Genomic DNA, 18,721 nt, shown 5'->3' on the forward strand with positions numbered 1-18,721 from the left:
ATGCCATCACTGGTCCACACTTAACATAAGTCAACTCTCTATGACTGGAAAACTGTTTACAGTTTTTGGATATGTGTGATCATCATTATGCAAAATAAGTCAACATTGTTTTTCGTTAAGGTGCCCCTTACTGACCCAAAACAACAGTGTTTTTCCAAATGGGGACAAAGTTGTCCCCAACTGGGCAAGCCGTCCCCAATTAACTGCTCTCAAGTCTGAAGTTCGTCCCCGAAAGTAGCCTATGACAGACCACACACACACACACACACACACACACACACACACACACACACACACACACACACACACACACACGCACACGCACACACGTTTGTCATGATGGCCGCTCTCGGCAGCTGTCTGAATAATGAAGTCCCCTCTCCCTCTTGGCCGGGGCCCAGGTGTAAAGAGACTATTGTCGGCATGACAATGAGAGCGAGAGACAGAGCGGCGGTCTCCTGCCCGCCACGTCCTTGTCTGTCCAGCGCGCCCCCTCATGCCCCGCCCCCACCGCCACCCATCACTCACTGTCACGCTGTCATCCACCCCAGTGAAAATGAAACCTGTAATGCACGCTGACCTTTCCTTTCACCTGCAGCCAGGGGACTAGATAGCTATTGTCTGATGCTCAAGCATGTGATGCTAACACACACATGCACACACACATGCACACACACACATGCACACGCACACACACTCTCTCTCAACCCAGTCGCCAGCATCAAACGGTTTACGTTTCTGCAAACCACAGCGTGAACCAAAAATGAAAATGTTGCCGAGTTTCCAGTGAATTGGAAAATATTACACAAATAAAACCACTTGAGGCAACTAAAATAATTTGGTTCAGATGAGGGATTAGTCTTAAATAAATATGAATATAAAAATGTGATTTACGGTTGAAATGTCGACTTTGGAAACCCTGGGGATCGAACACGGCCCCCCGGTGTGCAAAGGCAAGTGTTTACGCCCTCCATACACCCCTAGCACAGCACCCCTACTGGCCACCGCGTTATTTCAATAGTGGCCTCTAATGACATGTATAATGTTGATATACACCTATATCTAGAAACGTGATATGCAACATATTTTTGGTTATATTCTACGTATCCGTGGATTGTACAAACGTACGATTCTGACATTTTTATTCTAGCCCGGCACAGCGGCGGCGTGCATGCACTCATTCCGTCAAGCCGGGGCATCATTATTCTGCAGGTGTAGGCTAAGTCTTGGGGAAATGCCTATTGATAGAATAATAATTTCCTGGTTAAGGCTATTTCCTGACATGGGGGTGAGGGGGTGGAGGGGCGGGAGTGAGACATTGCACCCGGCAGTGTGTTTGTAAAGCTTGTCTGAGAGCAGAATAAGATATTACCCCCGGAGAGCTTGGTTTAGAGGACACACAGATGATGCATTGCTCATATGAAATGATTAGGCGCAGAGAAGCATGACGCAGCGGCGAGCACAGCCAATCTCTCAGGGCAAACCAGCTGGAAAGCAAATTAAAACGGGCCTCCGGAGCACACAGGTGGGCGAACCCGCGGTTCGAGGGGCTGTTTCACTTTCACCAGACACACACACACAAAATGTCCCGCGCTGGGGGGTAGCGGAGAGATAGATCGGACACGCTCAACTGCTCAATCATTCTCTTGTCATTCTCAAGCCAAAAAAACCCAAAAAGAAGCTAGCCTTTTAGCTAAAATTATCTAGCTTTCTACTATCTCATTATTTTTGTTTATTACAGGCCAATAGGCCGATTCAATTGTAGATAGAGCTTGATACAGTAAATCATAGATTACTTAGGCTGCTTTCTCACTGAGAACGATTGCTTTCGTTCCGTTCCGTGAATGTTGTAATGAAAACATTAGAACATTTCTTCCGCGCGAGTGCACTTGCGTCATCAACTATGCCTGGAGTTTATCCTCACCCGTTTGTTATCTATGTGGTTCGGAACGGTTTGCTTTCACACTCGCAAGTGTTCCGTGCCCGGGCACGCCAAAGTGCTCCTGGATCCTGTCACGGTTCCCCGTTGCTCACCCGGGCGCAGAACGGAACGGAACGCAACATTCACACTCGTCAAATGTTCCGAAACTGGGGTCAATTTGGGGCCAAGTGTGCTCGGAAACGGTACCGGGGCGCCAGTGAGAAAGCACCCTTAATCTCTGAACAACGATCATGAGTGTTTCTGAAATTTACATTTTTCATCTTTCAACCTAAAAACACGGCAAAGAAGCAAAGAACAACAGCAACAACAACAACAACAACACTTATTATAACTTAATAACTCATCTTAAAAATCGGACAAATTTTGGGTCGGGCCGTGAGGACTGAGGAAATAAATGTTATAATTGCAGTGCTTTCAGTGCTGTCTGAACCCCTGTCATCCAGTGGCCATGCTGGAGCGTAGCGTGTGCAAGGCCAGAAACCTGGAGGAGGCTTGAGCTGGTTGGCACAACAAAAGACGAGCAATTGTTTGCGACTGGCTTTACAAAAGACAGCTACAGGGAACGTGCATCTGGGCAGCAAAAGTGGTTTTACAGTGTCTTCTACAGGAACAGCAGAATCGACTCGAAAATGTGTGAGAGGAAACAGTGATGCTCATCATAAAAATGATTTTATTATCCTAATTGTTATCAGAGGACAGATATCAATTTTTGCGCTTTTTTTTTTTACAATATATTACTATCATTAGACTGTTTTATACATTGTTTTATATATTAATCACTTTCAGATCATTTTGTACAGTGTACATGCTTTTGGGACTGACATTCCCCGGTCAGATGAAGCAGAACGATGAGGAACAAAAGGCACATGATTGCTCCTGTCCACGGTGAGCAATGCAGTCCAAACGAAACAGAGACCCCGTCATGGCGTGTGTGTGTGTGTGTGTGTGTGTGTGTGTGTGTGTGTGAGCGCAGGTGAAATGCGTCCTGATCGGATGATGAGCGGCCCCTGTGAAGCCGATTAAATCTCATAAACGGGGGGTAGCCAAAAATAAATAAATATAATGAAATCCAAAGCAATTTTCCAAATCACAGCCTGAAATAATTACATGTCGATGTGGCAATTGATAGCAATTTCATCTTTTGATTTGCTGATTTGCTCAGACGCATTCAGGGGCGAAAGATCACACTCTCCGCCCCATCTGCAAAGAACTGAATGATTGTTTCACGGTAGAAACGAGCGCGCTGCGAGCGATCTGGATCCACCACGCGGGTGTCTTGTTACTGTTCTATACATGTGGCTGGATGTAAGAAACGTGGGGCATGTCTTGCTGTGAGGACTCTGCGAAGGCGTCGCTCGGTGGAACATTTGGATGCATCGTAGTTCTTCTAAGACTCTGTGTTGGAAAGCTGCCCGGCCTGAGGGGAGGGAGCTCAGTCAGTGTGCACAGCAGTCTGCGGTGTGCCATACCGCTCACCAGCTCTGCCAGTCCCACTCTCTGAACTGTCCGCCGTTGGTGCGATTCCCAACCGCTCCTTGAAACATCGCCCGGACTCTCTCGGAGCTCTCTGTCTCTTGGCTTCAGTGCCTGGGATGCTTAATCCAGTTTCGTATCATCCACTTCTGACCGGAGCACCTCTGGACCACCAGGCGAAGGCCGAAGTTGGCATCTTTGGACATTTCCACCTCCAGGCATCGGCCGGTGTCCCTGCTGATGATTGGACCGTTCTGCAAAACAAAAAGCACAACGCAACATGGAATATCGTCACATTTGCATTTGAATCACGTCCAGAAACAGCAGATGGCTGCAACACAAAGTGCTCACTTCTCAGAATAACTCTCGTGGGCAGAGGCGCAAAGAGTACTGAGAAATCCTACTCAAGTACAAGTATTGTTACCGTAGTAAAAATTAACTCAAGTACAATTACTAGTCCAGGAAATTACTCAAGACTAAAAAACAAAAAGTAGCCCGTAAAAGTGCATTTGTATTACTTTAATTTACTTATATTTTAATGATTTACCCTAATAATTGCATTTCACACATCCAGCATGTTACCAGTGTTACCTAAGCTGTCCCTGTCTTTGTCTGTCTTGTCTTTGCAGCCAGGGATGCTCAGTTTGGAGATTCTTTCCTTTGCCAGACGAGCTGGAGCTGCTCGCAGCAGCGATATCACAATGAATCAGATACATGAAGTTTGCTGTGGCTTTCAGCAGTGTCAAATGAAACTGAGATTTCTGAACTAATGTGACGATGGGGATCATTACAATTTTGTGGATCATCTACACCTGTCTCGTTCAATTGGCCAGTCTTGAGTGTGATTCATTTCATTGGCCACTGGCCATTCTGGACTTAACGAGCAGTCCCAATGCCACAGTGCTGTTTGTGCGCTGTGTAAAACAAAAATCTACTCAGTAACGGAATGTACATTAAGTAGTGAAGTAGAATATCTATTATTTAAATAATTAAGTAAGTAAAATAAGTAAGTAAATTAAATAAGTAAGAGTAAAAGTATAGCATTATTACTATACTTTAAAAAGTACAAATCCTCTTTTTTCTTTATATATATATATATAGTAGTTGTGTCCCGATTCCTGTTGTTATGGCATCCATGACAGTTATTGCCCATTCAATAAAGACAAACTCCAAAACACCTGCGTTACTGTGTTGTTTTAGCTTTCTTCGTGTTTAGAGTGTTTTAAAGTGTGGATGGAGGGATCGAAGTAAAAGCAGCTAAATTTAGGATCAGTGTCAGAAGGGGCATTTGCTCCGCCCCGCCCGGCCCCGCCCCCACCCCCCTTCTCACCTGTGTGAAGTCCCACAGTCTCTGGGAAAGCCTCGAAACGGCGTCGCATTTCTTCAGACTGGGAGAGCGCCCTCTGCCGTCGTCCACGAGGCATTTGGTGTCGGGCAGGAAGGTGGTCGACCCCAGGGGTCCCAGCTGGAGGAGCCCCTCAGTGGAATAGCGTGCAAGCTGCAACACAGAGATAAGCAACACGTCAGAGTGAACCACCGAGCAATCACAGCTTCAACATTCTAATACTGCGCTTTAGAGAACACCTCAACTTTGCATCTGCATCGTTGAATGTAAATATATTATGTCACTGTAATGAACGTGGTCCGATTTTGTTGCCAACTTTTTGTACAATATTCCAGTTCAGAGCGGCGCGTGGAAACGGGGCGTATCCCTTCAAGAGTGTAGGGCTGTATCTAACGATTATTTTCATTATAGATTACGATTATTTTCTCGTTTGGTCTATAAAATATCACAAAATGGTGAAAAATGTATCAACATTTTTCTCACATCTTCCCCAAAACCCAAGATGGCGTCCTCAAATGTCCTTACCACACTCACATTTAAGAGGCTGGAAGTTCTGGAACGAGAGAATTTTAGTTTTTTTCCTCTTCTTAAGAATTAATCGAAATGATTAATCAATTATATATATAAAAAAAAAAGTTGGTGATTGCTTTTCTGTCGATCGGCTACGATGACTTGACTAATCGCTGCGGCTCTACATCGATGCTACAGACTTTCCCCCATCCAAACACTTGATCCCCCGCCCGACTTAATCCGGCACATGAAAGGCGCTGCGACGATACGTATCTGTTACGTAAGGATACAGTAGAGATACCGTTTATTATTTATAGGAGTGATCCTCTCTGAAAAATGAGATGCCAAAGAGGAGGAGGGGGGGGGGGGGTCTTCAGGACAGAGGCAGTCGGATGCTGAGGGAGGACCGGGGTAGGCAGCTATATTATGCACAGACTTGCGAGGATCAATGTACAGTAACAGGATGCCTCTGAACCTATACTGTTGATTTGCTGACTATGTGAACAATGTGTTCGCGGCTGCCAAGCGAGTGCCACTCAATACCCCTGTTGTTGCTTGTTTTTAAGATTTCAATTATGGGTAAATAGAGAATATTACAATGAGTTGGCAAATAAGCTTCCACACATTTCAGATCCCATCACAAATGCAGGTCCTCGTCACCCCAGATATATCCATGAATTCTCTCAGCACTTCAATTATAATGGAATAAAAAACAATTAGTGCCCGGCACACACGCAGTTGATTCTCGTTCGAGTGCCTGTGTCGATCAGCTTCAACTCAACTGTTTACAATCTCTCCAAACTGATTTGGAGGCTTTTTGTGTGGCACGCTCTTTGGAGGACGGACGTGGGAGTGTGGAGTAGGCAGGCTGTGTGGGCTTTGCAAGCCGCTCCTCTGGATGAGAGAGAGAGAGAGAGAGAGAGAGAGAGAGAGAGAGAGAGAGAGAGAGAGAGAGAGAGAGAGAGAGAGAGAGAGAGAGAGAGAGAGAGAGAGAGAGAGAGAGAGGAGAGAGAGAGAGAGAGAGAGAGAGAGAGAAGGCCTAGGCGCTTTTCAAATTCAATGTTCTGTCCCGAAAAAACAACAACTAAGAGGCACCACTTTGTGCATCACTGAGAAGGGTTAGAGGTGTTCGACGGGGGGGGCTTTGGGTCGTCGCTGATACGCATCGCTCTTTCAACTTCCAGGAAACTTTTAAGCGATTTCATTGAACTGGATGAAAGACATTGGCGGAAAAATTATGATAAAACGTCTTTGATGAACAGCATGAAACAACTGCGCCTGCCTCAGGAGAGAGCTGCAAATCCTTGAGCTCCAACACAAGTCGACGCTTCACAGCTGGTACCAATGCCACACACACACGCACACACACACACACACACACTCACACACACACGCACACACACACACACACACACACACCACACACCACACACACACACACACCCCTACACACACACACACACACACCCCTACACACACACACACACACACACACACACACAGCCCTGATCTTCTTGTGCTATTCTCGAGGTGGCATCTTAAAGGTCACGATTACAGACCCTTTGATGAGGCATTCCTCAAGGTCTTGGTGTCTTGGCTCTCTCGGCGTTATAAACACCCTAAGCAGATTTGCGCGTGGTTTAAACTATGACTGGGCAACAAGGAACCCCCCCCCCCCCCCCCGCGCATAATCCCCGCTAATACCTGTTTACGGCTTTACTCTGGAAGCCTTTCATACGCTAATACATTTAAAATGGGACCATAACAAATAATTAATGCGAGGAAATGACTCTGCCAAGCCAATTAACCTGTAGTCCTGCAGAGACGTTTAGACGCTCCGTTGCCTCGTCGGCACCGCAAAAGTTTTTGGAGACACTTTTTTTTTTTTTTTTTTTTGGAGGTCAAGCTAATCATAAGTTTTCTAATTAGCTCGTTAGCGGAGCCGCGCACCGCCGGCATAATATGAATATAAGACGGGGTGTTTGTGCATTGTGTTGTTGGAGATATTCTTTCTGAAGGGGAGATCTCCTCCCCCTGGGCTGTAATCCCCTCGTCTCCGCCTTGCTCTGCCACCGAGTGACGACGCAGCGTTGTGCCGCTGTAAGATTACCAGGGGGGGGGGGGGGGGGGTCTCTGGAGCCAGCGCATGTCCTCTCCGTATGGGGGGGAGGGTGTCTCTGGAGCCAACGCATGTCCTCTCCGTATGGGGGGGGGGGTCTCTGGAGCCAACGCATGTCCTCTCCGTATGGGGGGGGGGGTCTCTGGAGCCAGCACATGTCCTCTCCGTATGGGGGGGGGGGGTCTCTGGAGCCAACGCATGTCCTCTCCGTATGGGGGGGGGGGTCTCTGGAGCCAGCACATGTCCTCTCCGTATGGGGGAAGGGGGTCTCTGGAGCCAGCACATGTCCTCTGCGTATGGGGGGGTGTGTCTCTGGAGCCAGCGCATGTCCTCTCCGTATGGGGGGGGGGGGGGGTCTCTGGAGCCAGCGCATGTCCTCTCCGTATGGGGGGGGGGGGGGGGTCTCTGGAGCCAGCGCATGTCCTCTCCGTATGGGGGGGGGGGGGGGGTCTCTGGAGCCAGCACATGTCCTCTCCGTATGGGGGGGGGGGGGTGTCTCTGGAGCCAGCGCATGTCCTCTCCGTATGGGGGGGGGGTGTCTCTGGAGCCAGCGCATGTCCTCTCCGTATGGGGGGGGGGGGGGGGTCTCTGGAGCCAGCGCATGTCCTCTCCGTATGGGGGGGTCTCTGGAGCCAGCACATGTCCTCTCCGTATGGGGGGGGGGGTCTCTGGAGCCAGCGCATGTCCTCTCCGTATGGGGGGGGGGTGTCTCTGGAGCCAGCGCATGTCCTCTCCGTATGGGGGGGGTGTCTCTGGAGCCAGCGCATGTCCTCTCCGTATGTGGGGGCGTCTCTAGAGCCAGCGCATGTCCTCTCCGTATTGGGGGGGGGGTGTCTCTGGAGCCAGCACATGTCCTTTCCGTATGGGGGGGGGGTCTCTGGAGCCAGCACATGTCCTCTCCGTATGTGGGGGGGGGGGGGTCTCTGGAGCCAGCGCATGTCCTCTCCGTATGGGGGGGTGTGTCTCTGGAGCCAGCACATGTCCTCTCCGTATGGGGGGGGGGGTGTCTCTGGAGCCAGCGCATGTCCTCTCCGTATGGGGGGGGGGGGGGGGGTGTCTCTGGAGCCAGCGCATGTCCTCTCTGTATGGGGGGGGGGGGGGGGGGGGGGGGGTGTCTCTGGAGCCAGCACATGTCCTCTCCGTATGGGGGGGGGGGGGGGATGGGGCTGTCTCTGGAGCCAGAGCATGTCCCGTATGGGGGGCCCATGTCTCTGAGCTTCTGACCGCTACACAAAACCCTTATAAGGGGACTTAAGAGGCCCCTCAGCACTACACACCAATGTACTGTAGGTGCACACTGCACACATAGCTGAGATTCCTGCTGGTAAGAAGCCGTGTGTGTTTGCTGTGTGTTTGTGTTAAGAAGCACACATTCCATCACCGGGGGAACATGTTCCCCCGGTGACTCCCAGAGCGCTCTACCCGCAACATACACACAGTGGAGGCTCTACCCGCAACATACACACAGTGGAGGCTCTACCCGCAACATACACACAGTGGAGGCTCTACCCGCAACATACACACAGTGGAGGCTCTACCCGCAACATACACACAGTGGAGGCTCTACCCGCAACATACACACAGTGGAGGCTCTACCCGCAACATACACACAGTGGAGGGCAGCAATGCAGCAGCAGAGCCGACCACTTCCAAACATGAGGTTTGACATTCACAAAGTGCTTCTTGTATGCCGAATTGGAGAGTGGCGTCTAACGATTCGTAAGGTTTGTAAATTATGTTCTGGTGGTATTCAATTCACCGATAGACAGGGCCACATTTAGTTGCCAGATGAATGGAGTCTGGTGTGGCTGCTACTAGCCTAGCCGCAATTGTCGTACTGGACCACAATGCAAGCGTTCCTCACCCGCTAGTGATTGAATTCAAGATTTGTTTGGAATGGACAGAAGAAGAACAGGGCAGCTGAGCATGAGCAGGGAAGAGCCACCATGGCTGAACAGACAAAGCAAAGAGAAACTCCAACTGCATCAACAGAAAATTCAAGCTCCGCCTACTAGCAACAAAGATGGTAGTCTCGGCTCCCAGACAATTGGAGATCTCCACCTACCAATCGTCTGGGAACTTGTTAAAAATAGTTGCTTGAACCGTGTTGAGAACGGCCGCTGACAAACCGTTTCCCCCCCATATTTTTTCCATAGTTCTCAATCTCTAGTTTCAGCCACGTGGAAAGAGACTGAGACCTGAGTCTACAAAGATGGAGACACAATAGAATCTACAAATCCACAGGATCTCACAGATTACCACTTTAATTGCTCCGTATTGAGACAGTAGGAAAGCAAGTTCAGGCAAGATGTGTGTGTGTGTGTCTGTGTGTGTGTGTGTGTGTGTGTGTGTGTGTGTGTGTGTGTGTGTGTGTGTGTGTGTGCGTGCTCGTGCGCAGCCGCGCGCGTGCGTGTGTGTGTGTGTGTGTGTGTGACCAGAGGAGTGGCCTGTAGCCATATCCCTCCTGCATTAGACTATTGGACTAAGGTGAGACCTTGTCCATGATTTAGATTCCCTTGGGAGCTCCGGCAGGCAGAGCTTCGTTCCTCAGAAGCACAGCAGAGATTTATTCTGTGCAACGACACTTTTTGCAGAAGTGAAAGGAGCGCTGGTGAAGGGAATGCAGAAATCACGGCGTGCCACGGAAATTGAATTGTGGCCGCTCACAGTACTGCAGGCCGGCCATCATTGTAATCTAATGAGACAAAGGCACCAAATTCATCTCCATTTGTTTATTTCCCACAGAGGGAGTGGGATTAAAAGAGTCAGTGTGGCTTCACATCACTGGACCCCAAGGAGCTCTCGCTGAGAGGAGAGCCCGGTGAGCTGCTGCTGGCCTATATTTATCTTGGGCATGTGACAGATAAGAAACACGTCACTCATCAGCCCAGCATACATTAGCATTTGCATGCTTTGTGTCTCGGGCGTTTCGCTGCACAAAAGCAAAACAAGCAGGCCACCTCCCTGTCCTCCCGCACACACACACGCCATCGATTTCACGTTATTTTTAGTAGATCTTCATTTATTCAGGCAAAGGTTATGCTGAGTGCACAGGTTCTTTTTCCAGCATCGCCCTACTTCATATTCATGCACTTACACAGCTCACCTGGGAGCGAAGCCGCTTTTCCACTGATGCTTACTGAGCAGCGCTAACAGACACTTTGAAGGCGTGGGGGTCTTTGCTCAAGGGCACTTTGTCAGCTCTACAGTCACAAGGCCGCTTCTCTAACATTAATATACCAGCAAGCACTGGTGCCTGTACAAAGTGGTCAGGTCCTCACTGGTGCCTGTACAAAGAGGTCAGGTCCTCACTGGTGCCTGTACAAAGAGGTCAGGTCCTCACTGGTGCCTGTACAAAGAGGTCAGGTCCTCACTGGTGCCTGTACAAAGAGGTCAGGTCCTCACTTGAAAGCATTGAGGTCAAAGGTGCGGCATTTTAACATCAAAAAATCATGACCATAGATTTGTAAGTACAGTATTATGGTACAATAGGAACAGTTTTTAAAAGAAATACACAACTTTATTCCAGTTCCACTACTGTAACGGCATACTATGGTAACTTCACATTTGCTTACTTGGACAGAATCTATATCAAGCTGTTTATTAGCCTGCCTGGCTCCTGTATTATATCACTGGCTTGCTGGGGGAAGCTAAGCAGTGCTGACTCTGGTTAGTCCCTGGATGGGAGACCGTCTGGGGCTGCAAGTGGTGTTGGAGGACCAGTAGGAGGTGCTCTTCCCTCTGGTCTCACGAATATATCCCCAACCCCAATGCGCCATGGCAGAGACGGGGACTCTGTCCTCTGAGTGGACACTGTCCTTCGGTTGATACATTAAACAGAGCTATCTTCTCTTCACAAGAGTAGGGGTGTAACCCCGGTGCCCTGGCTAAATTCCCAAACAGGCCTTCCCTCCATAATGGCCAACTAATTATCCCTCGTTACTTAATTGGCACTTCCAGTCCTCAGCTCTCCACTGTGATAGCTGATGTGTGGTGAGCGTTCTGGCGCTAAGTGGCTGCCGTGCATCACCCAGGTGGGTGCGACACACTGGTGGTGGATGATTTGAGCATCCCCCCCTCTCGATATGTGAAGTGCTGCAATCCAATCCAATCAATTATTATTAATTATTTATCATTATTAACTTATTTTTGCTCTTCAGAACACAGAGAAAAACCAGGGAGGGGGATATTGACAGTACATCATTATAGTAGCACTAAGTGCAAGTGGAATCTATTATTTTGAGTATTATTTTCACATGTGCAGAGAAATGCACATGTGACTGATCATGTGACACATCATGTGACTGATGTGTTGGGTCTGACCTGGGAGGACATGCCATGGCAGGGGTAGAGGATGGCTCTGTCGTCATCCTCAGCGCCCTGGTCCAGGCAGTAGCCACTGGCTTTGCTGTTCCTCACCTGCAGGACACAACACAAGGTTATTTTCACAATGTAATCATCACAGATTACATATTATTTATTTTGCAAAAAAAATCCATACATTAGAAACTCTCTCCCCTATACAGTATAGAACTTTTTGAATGACTAAGATGGCTCTCTCAGATCAAAAGTTATGAGTATTCCACCTCTTCAAGGAGGTCCGGGTGCGGTTGTTTGGTCCGCGTTTGGCGCGAACCCGAGCGCGATCGCTGTGTTCACACACCTGCCCAAACGAACCGCACCAAGGGGGGAAACGAATTACTGTACAGTTCGATTCGACAAACCGAACAAGGCAGGTGTGAAAACGAGCTTATTGTCCCATGATGCTCTAAATGCTCCCACTACATCCTGCGTTGCTGCATCCTGCGCGCTCTTGCTTTGGTTACTTCCTGCAACAGAATTGAAGGTGAAAGCTCAATCAATGACCGTTGTTTATTTAGGACTGCTCTATTCGCTCGCATCTCCTTCCTGCCCTTTCATCCCTCTGTGCACGTTACAGCGCCTCCCGCCTGCCAGACTCGGTGGGGCGCCTTCACCGGGCAGCATCTCATGTCGGAATCATCTCAAAGCAATAATCTCAGGGCCAGGGCCGTGATGGGATATCATCCTGCACTGCAGTGGCCAGAGGACTCAACTCTCTCTCTCTCTCTCTCTCCCTCACCTCTCTCTCTCTCTCTCTCCCTCACCTCTCTCTCTCTCTCTCCCCTCCAGGCCTCCAGATGGTAGCGTGTGCATCGAGTGTGGCTCTGTCTGTGTGCTTTGAATGCGTACGGCTTCATTTGCCGGTTGTGACATATCTATCATGTGCTGTTGTCAGGGAAGGTTCCCCTCTGCCGGGCCGGTCAGCACGGCCGAGTGCGGCCCTGATGCCCGCTGACAGATGAGACTCACTTGTGCTGTGCGGTGGTGGGCGGCACAAGGTAACCGCTTCCCGGGGCTCGCCGGGCAGATAGTGCCACCTAAGTGGGCGCCGCTCTGAGGAATCCATTAGCTGGGCGGTGCCAGAGCTGGCGTGAGGAGCAGGCGAAAGGGCGCTGGAGGCATGCGGCGTTGGTGAATCTAGAGGTTCATTTTGATGCATTCCGACAATGCATCTGGAGAGCGTATTGATTTTTCCTCTTTGGAATCGATACGGGGGGGGGGAAACGGTGCGTTTCGACGTACTTCCAAACGGTGTCTGACTCTGGTGTGTGCATTCAATTCCTCAACCTGTCATAATCGTACCGACCCCCACCCCGCGTCCACCCCCACCCCCCCGCTGTGCCGAGCGCACAGCCGAGCGCAAAACAATCAAGTCGGAATGGAAAACTAATAAGTGTTTAATTAAAACTCATTATGGGGAAATTGCATCTAATCTTGTGTGGCGGCGCCGCGTCGCCACGGCAACAAGGTACAGTAGTACTTTTAACGTTACTATTCCTGTCAGAGTGTATTATCTTTAAAGTGGAGAGGGTGTGAGCTCCTATGGCGTGTGTGAGCTGTTTTATCTGTACTATGCATCGGCACTCGACACGCTTGTCTCTTGAACGTTCCCTATCTGAAGACTTTCTGTATAAAGGAGATACCAACTAGCCTGTGAGATCTGTGCTGCTGCACACAAATGTTCCTCACATATTACGACAAGACACTGGCACAAAAGATACAGATAGCAAACGACTAAGCTCTCGCCCGCTAATTTTCACTTTTTTTTTATCATCTGTGGAATCAAATGAGCTGTATCCATGTACGCTCTGTCCTTAAACCATGAAGCTCGGCAATAGAATCAAACGATGATGCAATGACGATAAATGGAAGTCACGCAGAGAGTTTCCTCTAATCCTGTTTAGCCGGGAGTCTTTGCTCACCTCGCCGTACGTGATGGTGTTGTTGTAGATGCGCATCTCGGGGTAAACGTGCTCCAGGTACCAGCGGAAACTGCGACACTGCAGCCGCTTCCTCAGGGCCACGCGCTCCGACACGTCCCCGAAGTCCACGCCCGGGTTCTGTTGGAAAACGACACAAAAACAGACACACACACACACACACACACATTTTAGCCAGCGGTCATATTTGGCTACTTAAACCGGTTGGTGTTCTATTTCAAACGTTCTCAACGTTTTATGAGCGCCTGCTGTATAACCACATGTCATCTTATTCTGCACTACGCTAAGATACACCAAGAGGAACAGTATTCCCAATTTCACTCCGTAGTTTAGCTGCAAGGAATAGCTGCATTATTGCTGAGGTATCAACAACCGGGCAACGTATTTTAAAACTGATGCATGGGCGTACTGGAAACAGCGTGACTCAAAATGGTGAACAAGCTAATGTTTTGGTCACTCAGTGGTGTTTTGAGCCCGACAAACGTTGTTACAGCAGCAGGCAACAGGCTATAGCTAACAGCTAGCTAGCTAGTTAACAGTCGATGCTTGAATGGATCGGCCAGAGGGACATGAGTGATGATTGGTTGGGGTTAGGTTCAGAGGCGGGGTTAGGTCCCTCCATAATTTCTAGTATCAACCCTAGTAACGTGCAGCTCGTCCTCAGTCAGAAATTTCTCAAAAAGAATTGGCAAACAGTGTGCCTAATCAATATGGTCAGGGCTCAGAAATGAAACATAATTATGAAATATCTTAAAAATTACAAAATACATGGAGGGGGACTTTAAGCGCCACGTGACGAGGCTGAAGGGTTGAGTAGGAAAGCAAGGTGGTTGGAGGGGAGAACGGGGCAACAGTATACAACAGCGAGATGGATAGATGGTGGTTGGAGGGGAGAACGGGGGAACAGCCTATACAACAGTGTTTAGTTAAGAGATGGATAGATGGTGGTTGGAGGGGAGAACGGGGGAACAGCCTATACAACAGTGTTTAGTTAAGAGATGGATAGATGGTGGTTGGAGGGGAGAACGGGGGAACAGTAGCCTATACAACAGTGTTTAGTTAAGAGATGGATAGATGGTGGTTGGAGGGGAGAACGGGGGGAACAGTATACAACAGTGTTTAGTTAAGAGATGGATAGATGGTGGTTGGAGGGGAGAATGGTGGAACAGTAGCCTATACAACAGCGTTAAGTTGAGAGATGGATAGATGGTGGTTGGAGGGGAGAACGGGGGAACAGCCTATACAACAGTGTTTAGTTAAGAGATGGATAGATGGTGGTTGGAGGGGGGAATGGGGGGAACAGTATACAAGTGTTTAGTTGAGAGATGGATAAATAATGGTTGGAGGGGAGAATGGGGGAACAGTAGCCTATACAACAGCGTTTAGTTGAGAGATGATAGATAGTGGGCGGAGGGGAGAACGGGGGAACAGTAGCCTATACAACAGCGTTAAGTTGAGAGATGGATAGATGGTGGTTGGAGGGGAGAACGGGAGAACAGTAGCCTATACAACAGCATTTTGTTGAAAGATGGATAGATGGTGGTTGGAGGGGAGAACGGGGGGAACAGTAGCCTATACAACAGCATTTAGTTGAGAGATGGATAGATGGTGGTTGGAGGGGAGAACGGGGGAACAGTAGCCTATACAACAGCGTTAAGTTGAGAGATGGATAGATGGTGGTTGGAGGGGAGAACGGGGGAACAGTAGCCTATACAACAGCGTTTAGTTGAGAGATGGATAGATGGTGGTTGGAGGGGAGAACGGGGGAACAGTAGCCTATACAACAGCATTTAGTTGAGAGATGGATAGATAGTGGTTGGAGGGGAGAACAGGGGCAACAGTATACAACAGCGAGATGGATAGATGGTGGTTGGAGGGGAGAACGGGGGAACAGTAGCCTATACAACAGTGTTTAGTTGATAGATGGATAGATGGTGGTTGGAGGGGAGAACGGGGGGAACAGCCTATACAACAGCATTTAGTTGATAGATGGATAGCTGGTGGTTGGAGGGGAGAACGGGGGGAACAGTATACAACAGCGTTTAGTTAAGAGATGGATAGATGCGGCTGTCATGTGGGACCTTCATTGTTCATTCATTAGACATGATCCTGTGCTGAGCAAATTCTAATCAGCTGCTTAATTATGAGCCCTCACGCCCCTGCCGGCTTTATGGAGGTGTCTTCTCAGATGGATTGGGGGATAGCTGTGCTGCCTGGCACAGTGGCCTGGCTCATGATACACACACACACACACACACACACACACACACACACACACACACTCACACACACACATCACCATGTGTATCAGCATGTGCATTTGGGCTGCGCGATATGGACCAAAAATCATATCTCTGTATTTTTAGGCTGCAAGATAGGGCTGGACGATATGGACAAAATTAAATATCACAATATATATATATTTTTTTACCAAATATCGATTGCAACAATATTGTGTGTAGATATTATATTGAAGATTTTTTAATAATAATCATCAGTAATGTGGATAGAATGACCAAGTGGGTAAAGGCAAATAATAGAACAGCTAGAACAGTCGTGAGTCCAGAAAATGACATCCCTTTACTGTAATGCAGCCTTTAAAAACCAGGAAGAGAGACAACACTTACTCCATATGACGATATTACCATTATTCAAAATCTAAGAGAATATCTATTCTCATCATATCATTATATTGATATAATATTGATATATTGCTCAGCCCTAATGCACAGAAATATGCAGATAGTCACAGATACCTTATACTCACAACAAACATACAGGTACATGTCAAAGAAATAGCCTTCACACAGTAAGTAAGGCACAGTTAGCTGGTTAGATGCAAAGGCACAAACATAACATACACACATATTACAGATTAGCATATGCATGCACGCTGATATGGAAATATATGCACATAGCCACAGAAAACATGCACGCACACGTAAAGGCAATAGCCCTCCTACAGAAAGACACACTCCCACATACCCCCCCCCCCCCACACACACACATACACACACACACACACACACACACACACATACACACACACACACACACACACACACACACACACACACAGAGCCACACACACCGCCACCACCTCCTCCTACCAGGCCGTGTTTCCAGGCAGATGCCTCTCATCACTCTCCCCTCTCAGCCGGAGTCTGCATCCAGCTGCTGACACTCCTCTCAACATCTGTTTAGAATGAATTCTAGTCGCCGTCATTGTCTGCTAGATTCCCCCTCCCCTCCCCCTTCCTTTCTCTGTAAAGCAACACTAACAAATGCATTCGATTTCAGCGAGATGTTGTTTTGGACTTAGGGGACGGCCACCATGTTTGAATCCCCCTCCCACTCCACTCCACCCTCCTCCCCCGGCCACCAACCAAATTAATTGTGCTCTCTCTCAGCAGGCACCTCAGACAATAACAGGAATGTGTGGTTGTGAGTGGGTGGAGGGTGGGGGGGGGGTGTAGGTATATGGAATAATCGTAGCTGTATTAGATCTTTGTACTGTACACAAAATAACTCTGCGCCACAGGACAGCTGGGCTAATAACGCGCCGTGCCACTGGGTTTGTAATTACACTGTAGAAGCCATGAAGCCCGATTGGCTAGTTTGTCAGAGCCCCCCCCCCCAGTTGGTCCTCCCTACCGGCACCTATTGTGTTCTCGTGTAACGATGTTTGTGCCAAATTTCCAGATGATATTCAGATGATGATTATGCCGATCCCTGGCTGTGCCCATGTGCCTGCCCCCCCCCCCCCCCCGATTGGTTTGTTATTGACAGCGCCGCTTTCTATCACGCTCTCTTGTTGTCGGGCCACGTTCAGAAGAACACCTTTTCAGGTCCGCGACCTCCCTTCACTGACAGCCATCCCACACGCCGCATGGCTGAAGAGGCAATTAGGATTCAACATTAAACTCCTTATTGATGAAAGAAGCTGTTTATTATTTCGCAGCTCATCTCAAACGGCCCTCGAAAGCAATTAGGCTGATGTGTTGTGAACGCAGCCTGTGATTAGTGTAAACATGCGGCGCCTCTCACTCAGTCACTGGGTTGCACCTCTCTCGTTCTGTTTGGAGAGAGAGAGAGACTCCCAGTCCTGCTGCTCTCCTGTGCTCCGCCTCACCGGTACACCCGGTGGGTGTGAAGGTCGAGCGGGATGAAATCTGAATTCAGAATTTCTATTGACTGGCGTCTCCGGAGAGCGCGGGGCTGCTTGTCTGAATGAGCAAGTGAGAATCGGAGAGAGGGAGCAAAGGGAGCCGGGGGGAGATCGAGGGCAGGAGAGAGTGATCTAAAAGCGAGGAGGAACTCACGTTCATGGGAATGTTCCAGGCCATGTAGACGTGGGATTTGTATTCGTCCATCCACACCTCGGCGGCCCGCAGGGCATTGCGCTTGGCGTAGTAATCGATGTCGTTGTTGTAGGGCTTCTTGGTGCGCTCGATGTGGGCCACTCTGGCGCACGGCAACACCTCCATACTCCCGCCGCACTGCCATACCTACACAGCAAGAAGACAGAGAGACAGTGTTTCAAGCACAAAATGTGGATTTGCAAAGGAATGTCATTACCGAGCACTTCTACAGAAGTCTCTGGATGTGAAAATCTCTTTTACATCCACTGTCTGGGGGGTGGTCTGACTCCTCTACTGGTTTGCTTGTCATTTTGGCGCGCTCGAAATTTAAGGTTATTCTAATGTTGCGCTCATTGTAAGTCACTCGGGAGAACAGCATCAGCTTACCGCTTCAAATGTAAGACGTGCAACATAACTGAATAACAAACTCAGCGGGGACACACGGCAAAGAGAGCTGGTGTTGAACATCCCCGGCACACAGACAGACATCATCCTGAAATATGCAAGTCACAAAGTTCATAGAATATTCAGCAGAGGAGAGTACAGCATTATACGCACAGTGGTCACTACGCATCAAGAGATGCACTACTCCATACCAACTGTACAGTGCAAACACTGTGCGATGCTACCTCTTCCCTCCATACCAACTGTACAGTACAAACACTGTGC

At 48.8% G+C, this 18,721-nt stretch overlaps 1 protein-coding gene across 1 annotated transcript in view; it reads right to left on the reverse strand.

Annotated features, from left to right (window-relative positions):
- Positions 1-3,522: 3,522 nt before the first annotated feature.
- galnt9 (polypeptide N-acetylgalactosaminyltransferase 9) overlaps positions 3,523-18,721 on the reverse strand; it is a gene marked incomplete at both ends in the record, with an annotated part of 124,001 nt that continues 108,802 nt past the window's right edge. The window contains 5 exons of the mRNA XM_083644032.1: positions 3,523-3,669; positions 4,746-4,913; positions 11,713-11,808; positions 13,674-13,811; positions 18,014-18,199. Coding sequence (XP_083500158.1) covers positions 3,523-3,669; positions 4,746-4,913; positions 11,713-11,808; positions 13,674-13,811; positions 18,014-18,199 — 735 coding nt within the window. The remainder of the gene's footprint in view (positions 3,670-4,745; positions 4,914-11,712; positions 11,809-13,673; positions 13,812-18,013; positions 18,200-18,721) is intronic.

Source organism: Poromitra crassiceps (genome assembly GCF_964638095.1).
Source record: "Poromitra crassiceps genome assembly, chromosome: 10".
Classification (NCBI taxonomy): domain Eukaryota; kingdom Metazoa; phylum Chordata; class Actinopteri; order Beryciformes; family Melamphaidae; genus Poromitra; species Poromitra crassiceps.